General features: G+C 43.2%; 1 protein-coding gene across 1 annotated transcript in view; it reads left to right on the plus strand.

Annotated features, from left to right (window-relative positions):
- The window catches only part of TTC7B (tetratricopeptide repeat domain 7B), a gene marked incomplete at its 3' end in the record, with an annotated part of 200,850 nt that overhangs the window by 57,948 nt on the left and 129,715 nt on the right, over positions 1-13,187 (plus strand). The window contains exon 8 of the mRNA XM_015571299.1: positions 5,804-5,976. Coding sequence (XP_015426785.1) covers positions 5,804-5,976 — 173 coding nt within the window. The remainder of the gene's footprint in view (positions 1-5,803; positions 5,977-13,187) is intronic.

A 13,187-nucleotide genomic window follows, 5' to 3' on the forward strand; every position in this document is an offset into this window, starting at 1 on the left:
GGAGGCGTCCGGCCTGGGCAGCGTGGACCCGCAGCTGCAGTGGCCCTGTGATCGCAGGCTCCGCTTTAGGCCCAGGCAAGGGACCCCTAGCTCCCAGGACTGCCTGCCAGCTTCGACCCTGCCCAGCTCTCATCGCTGGCTCCACCCCTACTTCCTGCTATCACTGGCCAGGGCGACAAAGGCACCCAATTCTCCGATAATGGCTGGGGGCAGGGCAAAGGCGGGCCCCCTGGGTTTCCTTCCGATCACTGTCAGTGGCAGGGGGCTTCTTCCTGCTTTCCCGTTCCCCTCCCTGCATTGTGCCTACATATGCAAATTAACCGCCATCTTTGTTGGCAGTTAACCGCCATCTTTGTTGGCAGTTAACTGCCATCTTAGTTGGCAGTTAATTTGCATATCACCCTGATTAGCCAATGAAAAGGGTAGCGGTCGTACGCCAGTTACCATATTTCTCTTTTATTAGTGTAGATAATAAAAGGGTAACATGCAAATTGACCTCAATGGCAGAACGACCAGAATGACCGCTGGACCAGTCACTATGAGGCGTACTGACCACCTCTTGGTCCCTTTTCCTGATGGCCACCCATGGTGGGGGGCAGGGCCAGCAAGCAGGCGGGAACAGCTGACCTCTTGGTCACTTCCCCAGGCCATCAGGCACCGATCACCTGATGGCGAATGGGGGTGAGGGGGCGGTGTCAGGGGGCAGGGCCAGCTGCAGGCAGCTGGGGAAGATGGCCCTGATCGCAGGCCAGGCCTAGGGACCGTGCACTGGGCCTCTAGTATTGGCTGTAAAACTTAGAAGTTAAATAACGGGTTGATCAGCCATTTGGCTCTCCTTTTGACTTGACTTCTCTCTCTTCCTTTTTAATCCTTTCCCTTTCCTTCCTGGAGACATTCATCACACCTTCATAGCTTGCCCTTCAGAGCCATAGCCATTGAGTGAGGGTTTGGGCAAAGGCCTGGTGCTTACTGGGAGCAAATGCTGCCTGTCACCACTGATGCAGAAACCCCGTGTAAGATCGCAGTTTCTTTTGTCTTCTGTCATCAGTGCGATTGTCCTCCCATGATCACAAATCCTTTAAATACTGTAGGAGAGCATGCCCTGGGGCCAGGCTACGGATTCCTGTCACAGAAACAAGGCTGTATCTTCCGTTTGATGTCTCCAGAGTTTTAGATGCAGACATATAACTCATGGGGCCAGATGGCTAAGCCATAGGCTTTCCTGGGAGTATGGGGGTGAGAGAAGATGGACTTCACACATACCTCCCCCACCAACAACTCACTTGGTCTTCAATATTTATTTACATAATCATACAATTTATAGGTGCCTCAAGAAATTCAAAGTCTTTCAATTTGTAGTAATTTTTATCCATGTTTTACAGTGGAAACCACTGCAAAATATGGATAAAAATCATTGCCTTTTTTCCCCCTCATTGATCTACTGCCAACATTCCATAAAACTTCTCAGCTGGTCAATATAACAGCTTTTTCCAAAATTTGGAAGCATAATATAAGTAACTGATTATGTTAGCAAATGTTTTTATAACTTTTTCAAGCACATTGAAAAAGCCTATCTTTTAAAATTGCTTACATATGGAGCATTTGTTCATATTATCGTCTCTCAAAAATATATATTGATTCATTAAGGAAACGAATGGTTTTTTTTTCTCATTAAAAAGAGCGACTGTATTGAATACACTGTTGGAATCTGCCTGCTGCTAACTTCAATGGTATTTTTCAGAATTAGAGAATATCTTTCATTACAAGGCTTATGATTTTTAAATTAATATGTTTGAACTTATAAATAGATATACATTTGGAAGGAAGACAGGTTTCTTTGTTTGTTTTCTGAGAATTACAGTGAAGAGGCCTTGAAAGAAAGTCTGGGTAGACTGGAGCTGCCCCTGGACATTCTTAGCTGTTGACTGGTCAGTGTTACTATGAGGGGACTAGCCCAGCCAACGTGGCTCAGTGGTTGAGTGTCAACCTATGAACCAGGGGGTCACAGTTCAGTTCCTGGTCAGGGCACATTTCTGGGTTGTGGGCTCGATCCCTAATGCAGGAGGCAGCCTATCAATGATTCTCTCTCATCATTGATGTTTCTATCTCTCCCTCTCCCTTCCTCTCTGAAATCAATAAAAATATATTTCAACAGAACAAAATGAGAGTAGACCTTTGATCTTGGTTGATGATCCTCCTGTGACCTAAGTTAAATTGTTTTAATTCCTTGAATACTTAACCAAAAGTGTGTGAATCTTGCCTGGTATGGCTTAATGGTTTAGCACCAACCTAAGAAGTGGGAGGTTCCTGGTTTGATTCCCAGTCAGAGCACATGCCCGGGTTGTGGACTTGATCCAGGAGGCAGCCGATCAATGATTCTCTTTCATCATTGATGTTTCCATCTCCCTCTTCCTCTCCCTTCCTCTCTGAAATCAATAAAAATACATATATATTTTTTTAAAGGAATGTGTCAGAATTCTTGGAGATAAACTTAAATACAAGTTGGGCAAAAGTAGGCTTACAGCTGTGAGTAGGGGAAACACAATGTTTATTATTGTATTTATTAATTATTAATTATTGTGTTACTTTCCATGGGAACAACTGTAAATTTCCCTTTGCCCCACCCTGTCCACATCCCTGTGCCTGCCTCAGAAATGCCAGCTGGGTGGTGCTGGGCAGTGATTCTTAGCCCACCCCCACTGAGAGGCGCTTCCTGGGTCTTATTTCCTGGTGTCTTGGCTTACACTGGACCTCAGAAAGCCTCTCCAGCTACTGCCATTCATCAGATAGGGTTTTCATTGGTCTTAATAGCCATTTGGTTCTTTTTAGATTAGCCGATAATTGCAAATTTGTGGTATTCATATGAGATGGAAAGTTGCTTTGTCAAACTCAATTTGGTGTGAGACCATAGTAGAGAAAGATTTAAAAGTACACTTAGAGCAATGCCACTCCTAGATAAATACTCGAGAGAATTGAAAGCAGGTGTTCAAACAAAAACTTGTGCATGAATGGTCATAACAACACCATTCACAACAGCCAAAAGATGGACACAATCTAAGTGTCTGTCGGCTGACAGCTCGGTAAGCAAATAGTGGTGCTGCCGTAAATGGAATAGCATTCAGCCATAAAAAGGAATGAAGCACTGACACATGCTATAGCGAGGACGGACCTTGAAAACATTGTGCTGAGTGAAAGAAGCCGGAAACAAAGGCCACCCATTATCTGGTTCCACTTACAGGAGAATACCCCAGCTGGACAAATCTACAGAGACAGAAGGCAGATGAGTAGTTTCCAGGGTGTGGAAGGACGAGAAATGGGACTTACTGCTTAAAAGGGTTTGGGGTTTCAGTGGGGGTAATGAGAATGTTCTAGAACCAGGGAGTGGTGGTGATTGCACAACACTGTGAATGTACTAAATGCCGTTATTGTACACACTTGAAATGGTTAAATGGTGATCTTATGCGAATTTTATTACACTTTAAAATACATACAAAAAAGTGCATTTCATGACTGAGTTTATATGTAAAAGTTCGAGTCTTCTTTCGGGCCCCTTTTCTTCCTTTCCTTCCTTTAATTCTGACTTCATTTGATAGTTACCAGCAGTTTTTAAGCATTTAAACTGCAAGCTAAATGCAACCTTCAGGTAAAAAATAAATGATATGGCTCAGCTGGCGTGGCTCAGTGGTTTAGCCTCAACCGATGAACTAAGAGGTCACGGTTCAATTCCAGTCAGGGCTCATGCCTGGGTTCCGGGCTCGATGCCCATTGTGGGGCGTGCAAGAGGCAGCTAATCGACGATTCTCCCTCATCATTGATGTTTCTATCTCTCTCCATCCTTCTCTGAAATCAGTAAAAATACATTTTTAAAAAATTAAAAATAAAACAAAAGGTATGATAAATATTGGTGATCTTGCTGATAATTTCTCATATTTAATCATTCTTCCTGAACGTCATTTGAGCTTTCAATGAATGCAAGCAGAAATCCTTTCTCATCGGTAGGGCACTGGTGAAGTGATGGGTGCCTTTAGAATATGCACACATCAAAACCTACCTTAAAGGTCTCTCTGGAAGGGTAATGCCCCAAGGGAATTGCGATCTAGTAGTGGACAAGCAAACTGTGTGGGGCAGAAGTTTTTATCATTTTAGAATCCGTCCATATCCAGAAAATGAAGGTCCTTGTGCCTTTTTTCCCTGTTGGCATCCTTTTTTTGCTCAGCTGCCAGGAGCGCAGGTAATTTTTGCCCATCGACGCTCCCAGCAGAAGTCATTAGCTATATGACTGCAGTGAGTCCAAGTGAAACTAGAGCGGAAGGTTTAAGAAAACAGTTCAGGAATCGTTTAGGCCCTGGAAATTGTGTTCTTAAGAGAGCTTTACAGATGGCTCAGTTGGGGATGATAGGAGTGGTTTAATTTCACATTTTTATAGACAGTTAAAGCCAATGAGTCTTACTTGAGAATAATCAAGAAAATTTGCCTTTACACAGTGATTATCAGAAACCACTAAGCTAGTGATTTGGTTGTGTTTAAGTTTCCTCGCGGCATTTAAAGAGATTTCACATGGATGGAAGCCTAGCAGAGGTCTCCTCTGGAACAGATTATTAAAAAAGGCTCCTTTGCAGGGAAGATCAGCATCCTTTGTGTCTTGCAGAGCGCTGAGACCTCCTGGAAAAGCTGCTGGTGGACGGTTTCTTTTGCCGCCTCTGGCTGATCATGGGCCACCTGAGGTGCAGTGCTTCTGTTTTCAGAAGGGTTTTCTTCTTTCTTCTTTTTTTGTTTTTACCTTTCCTCTTGTTTTGTCATTGGAAACAAACTAATATGCATCAGTCAACAAAATACTTCTTAGTAGAAGCTGCGTGCTCCTCCCCCCATACATCATTCTGGGCTGCTGTGGGCGGTGGAGCTGGAGTTGGGAGAAGGTAGTATCTGCATCGAATTCAGGAGGACCAGGCACTCCTGGGTTTTCACGGTGAGGAAGGAGATGCCTCCCTGACGCTGGACAAAGGCCTCTCGTGATCATTAGCCATACCCCGCCCCCCTTGGCCTCCTCCATTGCAGGGTTCCAGGGTCCCCGAGAACAGGGCTCGCAGGAGCGGGGTCCCAGGGTGGGGCCATGGAGGACCAGGCGTGGCATCCTAGGGAGGAAGACAGTCTGAAAATCTACGCTGGACGTCATCTTATCATCAAAGCAGAGATTTTTTCAGGGATAACATCACCTAGGTCAGTGGTCGGCAAACTGCGGCCCCTTGAGTGTGGCTCTTCCACAAAATACCACGTGCGGCCGAAACCGGTTTGGCTCAGTGGATAGAGCGTCGGCCTGCGGACTGAAGGGTCCCGGGTTCGATTCCAGTCAAGGGCATGTACCTGGGTTGCCGGCACATCCCCGGTGGGGGATGTGCAGGAGGCGAATGATCGATGGTTGAGTAGTGGCTTTTTGCCAAGTGTGGGCTTTAGCAGGCATCGTTTGGGAGGTGATGAAAATATTTGCAGTTCACCTGTTATTTATAAGGGTTTTTGAAAAAGAGCTTAACCGAAAGTTTCACTTATAAAACAGGTTTAGTGTTCCAGAGTGCAGCCGAGGCAGGTGGCATTTGAAGGGCATGAGCTTACTTTTTTAAATTGTCCAAATATCTTAGTGCATCCTGTCTTCGTTTTGTCATCAACTGATATAATTTCATCCAAACATTTCATTATGAGCCTTGGAAGAGTGCGTAATACAAAGTGATGACTGAACAATATTGAGCAGACGGGTGACTGAATGATACAAAACAGATTCATGCTATGCCTTTGCCCCTTTGTGTCCCAGACCATAGCGAGGCAGCTGGCGGAGATCCTGTTACGGGGGATGTGTGAACAGAGCTACTGGAACCCTCTGGAGGACCCGCCGTGCCAGTCGCCTCTGGACGACCCTCTCCGAAAAGGAGCCAACACAAAAACCTACAGCCTCAGCCGGAAAGCCCGCGTCTACTCAGGAGAGAAGTATGGGAGCTGATTCCTCATCTATATGTCAGGGGATGGGAGGGAAGCTTTGGGAAAATTCAACGATGAGTGGAAGTTCGAGGGCAGATATTTTCCCCCTGAAAGAAAACCCGATGAAGAAGTGTCACTGACCAGTTTAAGCGAGGCACCTCATTATTCCTCACACTTTCAGCAAACGTCTGTGCACCGGTGAGGGGAAGGCTCCCATCTCACCCGTTGCTATTGGTCTTTGACTCCTCAGTCCATTTGTCGGAAGAAGCCCGGCGTTGTATGCAGTCAGTGAGAAAGCTAGTTGTAAAGCCAGCAAGTTAACTTTGTACTTTGCTTCATTCCTTCATCTTTTTGTTTAGAAAAGTTGTTTTGAACTGAATTAGCTATACGAAGGAGAGTTAATGTGCGAGTGATTGGAAGGTGCTGTCTCCTTAGAACTTCTTGATTATTTTAAGTTTTAAATTTGGGACTCGATCACCTGTGAGGATAATGGGCTAGTGAACCGCTGTAGCCTCTACCTGGGTCTCCCCAGGCCAGGAAAGGAGGGGAAGGAGGGAGAGAGACCGTGAGAAGGGCAAGCAGGCAGGAACGATGTGGGCTTTTTCTTGACTTTTCCCTCAGAGCCTTTACTTCCCATCTTTGCCTGTTCTTGTAAGGACAAGGCATGATGGCATTTCAGAATCTCTCCGGGAAGGAAAGGGAACATGTACAAATAAAGAGGGAAACCCTCTCCGGCTGTTGTCAAATTAGAAAAATGGCCGAGAGACCGCAGGCCCCAGAGAAAGCACCGATAGTCATGGGGGGAGAGGAGGGCAGGGGTGGTTAGGGGGAGGGAATAGGGTTTTACTACACGTGTACCTTCTGAAAGTGGTTATTGCACTGTCAAGGGACAGCTTTTCTCAAAGCACCTGTCTCTTAGTTCTCTTAAGCATCTCTCTCCCTCATCATCTTGATCAGTTTGCCTTTCTTGTACAAATTCAGACAAATGAGCATATTCTTAACGTTTTCCCTGGGCTTATTTTAATTTCATTTTTATCCTCCTTTTTCATGGCCTCGTTGAGCCATGAGTTTGCCTAATTCACAGCCTGTTTATTCCTGAGTCCTTATCTGGATTCATAGAACATATGTTCTTGCCATTCCCAAGCTCACTTTACAATGCTGACCCCTTTTTATGAACTATTTAGAAGTAGATTTGGGTTCATTTTGAAAGTGATATTTATATCTTTTTTAAAAAATATATTTTATTGATTTTTTACAGAGAGGAAAGGAGAGGGATAGAGAGTTAGAAACACCGATGAGAGAGAAACATCGATCAGCTGCCTCCTGCACATCTCCTACTGGAGATGTGCCCGCAGGTACATGCCCTTGACCGGAATAGAACCTGGGGCCCCTCAGTCCGCAGGCCGACGCTCTATCCACTGAGCCAAACCGGTTTCGGCGATGATATTTATATCTTAAAAATAGACCCTACATTGGTTTTTTTTCTGCTTTAGATGCTTCTGAATAGACAGGCATATAAGGTGCCAGGTATATTGAGGAAGTCAGTTCATGCTCCCTGCACAGATCAAGGTGGACAGGTGGAGGACGGGTGGAGGGAGCGCTCTCTGTGTGGACGCTGTTCCAGTGTGGCCTCCTGCATCGAAGGCAGAAAGCTCAAGCTTCTCTATTTCCTAAGCCACTAAGACTCTTCTAGCAGCAGCTTCCCCATCTGTACAGGGAGAATTGTGGAGGCAACATGCAGATCTAGAAAATGCAGTTACTAGGTAAAGGAACCATTTTCATACCAGGATTGGTTACTGAGTCACATGTTTCATTTCAGACAGATACACACCTGGTTTTTTTTAACCATTTTATTGAGATGTAATACATACTATATGTACCATTCACTTATTGAAATTGTACCATTCAGTGGCTTTTAATATAGTCATGTAGTTGTGCTTACATGACCACCATCAATTTTACAACATTTTCATGTGCAAGTGATTGGAAGGTGATCAGCCAAAATCAGCCCAGAACCCCTGAGCTGTCCTCCCTACCCACCTTCCTTTGCATTTGAATTTTGGAGTCAGTTCATTTCAGGAAAGAAAAATGCAACTGGGATTTTGACAGGAATTTCATTGAATCTGTAGATCAATTTGATACGTATTGCCATCTTAACATTATTAAGACTTCTGATCCATGAACATCAACTTCTTTCTATTTATTTAGGTTTTCTTTAATTGCTTTCAACAATTTGTAGTTTTCAGGGTATAAAGTTTGTACTTCTTTTGTTAAACTTATTTCTAAATTGGTGTGTGCGTGTGTGTGTGTGTGTGCGTGCAGTTTTTTTATGCAATAGTGAATTGAATTATTTTCTTAATTTCATTTTTGGGTTGATTCTATTGATTTTTGTATACCACAATCTTGCTGAATATTCATTAGTTCTAATAGTTTTTAGATTCCTTAGGATTTTTTTATATATAAGATTATGTCATCTGCAAATAGAGATTAGTTTTGCTTCTTTCTGTCTAATCTGGATGTCTTTTATTCCATTTTCTTTCCTAATTGCCCTGGCTAGGACCTCCAGTACAATGTTGAATAGAAGTGACAGAGTGAACACCCTTCTATTGGTCCTGATCTTAGGAGGTGAAGAGCATCCATTCTTTCACCATTAAGTTTGTTGTTAGCTATGGGTTTTCATAGATGCCTTTGTTAGGATGAGGAAGATCCCTTCTGTTACTAGTTTGAGTATTTTTTTTAATGAAAGGGTGTTTTAAATCTATCAAATGCTTTCTGCATCTATCGAGATAATTGTATGAGTTTTGTTCTCTATTCTCTTGATGTGATGTGATGTGATGTGATATATTACATTAATTGACTTTCAGATATTAAACCACCTTTGGATTCTTGGTTAAATCTCACTCATCATGATATATACTTCTTTTATTTGTTGCTAAGCTTGACTTGTTAGTTTGGAGAGGTGATGAAGATATTAGTTGAGGGTTTTTACATCAATATCCATAAAATACATTGCTCTGTAGTTTTTCCTGTGATATTTTTGTCTAGTTTTAGTATTAGGGTACTACTGGCCTCATAGAATGTGTTGGGTAGTATTCCTTTTTCTTCTACTTTTTAAAAGAGTTTGTGGAAAAGTGATATTAATTGTTTTTTAAATGTTTGGTAGAATTCACCAGTGAAGCCATCTGAGCTTTTGTATGCGGGAAGGTTTTCATTACAACTTCAGTCTCTTTACTCATTATAGGTCTATTAAGACTTCCTGTTTCTTCTTGAGTCAGTTTTAGTAGTTTTTGTCTTTCTATAAATTTGCTTGTTTCATCTAAGATATCTAATTTGCTGGCATACCATTGTTCATAACATACCCTTATATATTTTCTTATTTCTATAAGGTTGGTATAGTCATGTCTTGTCTTTCACTTCTCATTTTAGTAATTTGAGTTTTCTCTCTCTCTTTTTGGGTCAGTATAGCTAAAAATTTTATCAAATTTTGCTGATCTTTTTGAAGAGCCAATTTTTGGTTTTGTTTATTTATTTTTAAATTGTATATCTACTCTCTTTTTTTCATTTATTTCTGTACTATTTCTTATTCCTTCAGTTATTACCATCAATTTTTAACTTTCTAGTTTTACATGTTCACAATCCTACTTCTGATTTATTATAAAGAGAGAAAAGCTGTTGGGTTATATTTGTTTTGGGGCTTCTATATTACCAAGGCAGGACTCTCTGATCAGCCAGTTCTCAAAAGGACATTATCACCAATTCACTTGAATACAAAGCAAACGTTAGTGGCACAGATCCTAAAACATGGTGAATTTTTACCAAGTGAACACATGCATGTAATTAGCATCTTGATCAAGAAATAACTCAAAAAGCCCTCTTTATACCGTCTCCCAATGACTATCCCTACCCAAGGGTGACTCAATCCAGACTTCTATCATAAGAATTAGTCTGGTTCATCTTCGAAACATATATTAAACTTTTTGTTTAACTTCTTTTGTCTAATATTATATTTGAGAGATTTACCCATATTTTTGCATATAGTAAAAATTTGTTTTCATTGCTGCATAGTATCTATTCACGTTATTAATATACTCCAATATATTGATTTATTCTACTTGTAATGGACTTTTGAGTTGTTTCTCCTTTGGGGCCAAGAAGAATAGTGCTATGAACATTCTCATGTATCTCTTAGTGCACATATGTGTGCATTTCAGTCAGGTATATCTTTCCTTTCATTGTATTCCTCCTTATAAAAAGTATTTGTGGTGGCTTAGACGATTAAATGCAAATTAGACGAAAATAAAGAATGCAATTAAAAGCCACTATTCTGCCAAGAAGTGAATGATGAAAAGATTTATCGAAAGCTAGGAGTGCCAGATATTTTGCTTAACTTTTTTGTAGGCCTAGGAGGAGAAAGTAGTGATCACGGAGTACTAAATAGAGGTCTGAACCTCCTGGTAGCCAGTGCAGAGGTTTGGAGTAAGTATGAAGATGCTGTTTTAAGTATAAAGATAAGGGTTATTAAGGGTTAGGAAAATGACATAATGGTGGAATTGAAGCTGTGTGAGTGACCTACATGCCCGTACCAGTGATCGAACTCCTAACCTGGATACGTGCAGCCGGTCATCGAACCTGCCACCTTTTTGCTATGTCTGTAGTGTGTCTTTTCTGGAGGAGGGATTATTTCAGATCATCTAAAAAATTCAGTTGTTTGTTGTTTTGTTCATGATTTTTACAAATTCCTGTTTTTGGATAACAAGTGCTATTGGAGGTATTTGTAACTGTTTTCTTGCATTTCCTGGGCTCTCTTTTTGCTCTTTGGGTAGCGTCTTTTGGTGCATGGAAGATGCTAATGTCAAAGGAAAAAATCACTTATTTGTCATGGCTTTGCTTGGGAAGAGATTGCCGCTGTCTCCGGAGCTCCGTGTACACGGGCCAGCTGGCCCACCTGTGGGCAGAGGCCCGTCCTCTCACCAGGAGCGCGGCAGCCCTTGTACAAGGCCATGTGCTTTGCGGGACTCGCCCAGTCCACCCGCGGCCCGGCTCAGTGGGCTGGGGCTGATCTGAGTGAAGGGCCCTTTTTTCTTTGTTATGAAGGAATTTGACCAAGTGGATTGACAGAAAAGGGAAGAATTATGTAGAAGCCTAGGTAACCTCCAGATGGGATCAGCCGACCCCTCATAATCAAGAGGCACTCTCCACGCTTAATTTAAATCTCTTCCTCTCTCGGAACCTCATCCTTCCGGGCAAGCCCAGGACTGACGGTATCATGGGCCTTGGCGTATTTGACAGGCAGTGCGACTTGGCCTGGGGCTGGGGGTGCAGCCATCCTTGGCTTTGATTTTTCAGCTCGTATCTGGCTGGCTGTGGATCAGAGGCAGTTTTCTCCAGGAATTCCCCAGAATTCCTTTAGCCAGGCGTAGTAAAATGGTACAGACGCCATTGCTGGACCTGGGAGCTGATGTCATTATTTACAAACCAACTTTCTCCTCGGTGAGGGGTGCTCCAGGCCCTCCTCACACCTAAACAGCACTGCTTTGACACCTGGAAGGTGCCCTTGACCTGAGGACATCCGCCCTGTCATCAGTTGTAGAATAGCTAGATGACAGGAAGAGGACATGCGTCTGAATCAAGTTGGGTTGCTTTCTTCTACCACATGCAGTGCCGTTTTTCAGAAAGGGCTGTGATTCTCTGAGAGTGATCATGACTACTGTTAATCAACGAGGGTTCTCGCCCTTGTCCCCTGTGTCTTCTGTAAAATCAGGTAAGGAGGTGGTAAATGCATCTGAAGTACTGAAAGAGCAACTTGCCTGAAGGTCAGCCAGTGAGGTAGTCATGTGGCCAAGACTAGACCGCAGCCTGCCCACTCGGACCCCAGCAGCCCTGCGCTGCCTCCTCCTCTGCTAGCCCCCAGCCCAGCTCCTGGAGCTGGTCCTCACTGCCCACTGATCCCACTTTCTCCCTGTCTCCTTTTATCCCCCACCCTGCCCTTCAGTCAACTTCCTCTGAGGTCTGAGCACCCCCGCATCACCCCTGAATCTTGGGCCCCAAGAAGAGACTGTCACAAAAGGGAAGTCCCCAACAATTCTAACTTTGAACTCTGAGCTCCGTGCTTTCCTGAATAGGGAAGAGGGAAGGAATGGCCGGAAATGGGTCTAGAGAAATTATAGTTATTGAGAGGGCATTCCAGTGTGTTGTTTTTTCAGGCAGGCCTCTTAAAACTACCTTTCCTCCCTCCCTGCCCCCGCTTCTCCCACCAGCCCCGAGAGCTGTGCAGCTCCTGGGTCTCCCTCCATATTGCCTGGCTCCAAAGGAAGGGGAGAGGAAGTGGAATTAAAACCAATGTGCTACTTGTTAGCAGCTCTGGTAAAAATAACAACCGCGTATTTAAGCAGTCTGGATGGCTCAAGTGGAATTTGGGGATTATCCATGGCTGAATTGGCTGGTGTTAAATCGCAATTAGCATGGGCTTTCTCTCTCTTCAGTTAGTCTGGACAATGCAGGACTGGCTAGCCATGAAAAAATGCTAATGATCGCATGTAAGCACAAGCCAGGATATCAGGAAATGACCGCTGGGTGGACACACACACACACACACCACTTTTAATTCAAAACCCATAGGCTCTGTATCTGATTTTAAGGAGGAAGAAGTATTCCATCTTCTCAAATCCCAGGTCACCTCAAGCTACCTCTTTAAGGAAGGCACTGCCGATTTCAGAATCTTGCTCTTTGTTTCCTAAATGTTAGCCTTTTCCTAAAAGTTTAGCCCTGCAAGAGCAATAAGATCCATTCCACAGGTGCTTTTCTTACCTGTAGGGAAGTCAGACTTGTGAAGAGCACGAGGCACGATACTTTTTCTGTCTTGCTTTTTACGGTCCTTTGATACAACATAAAAGTTGCCAACTCTTCAAAGAGAGCAAGTATTTATAATAATTTGGAAAACATTTTTTTTTTGCCATTTTGTGTGTGTGTGTGTGTGTGTGTGTGTGTGTGTGTGTGTAAGTGTGTGTGTGAATCATTTCATCTCTTAAGTTAAATGATTGTAGTGTTACCCCCTGAGAGGATAAAGTTACTTTTTATTTAGTCCTCTCCAAAACATCCAGGAGGTTTTTACTAATCAGGTTCATCTTTATTGCACTCCTCTTCCAATTCATGAAAAAGAGTTGAGTTTGGCCCAGTTGTGGTAACACTCAATTCTACTCAAAGGATTCTAGAGCTTCAGA

This window comes from Myotis davidii, unplaced genomic scaffold (genome assembly GCF_000327345.1).
Source record: "Myotis davidii unplaced genomic scaffold, ASM32734v1 scaffold732, whole genome shotgun sequence".
NCBI classification, from domain to species: Eukaryota; Metazoa; Chordata; class Mammalia; order Chiroptera; family Vespertilionidae; genus Myotis; species Myotis davidii.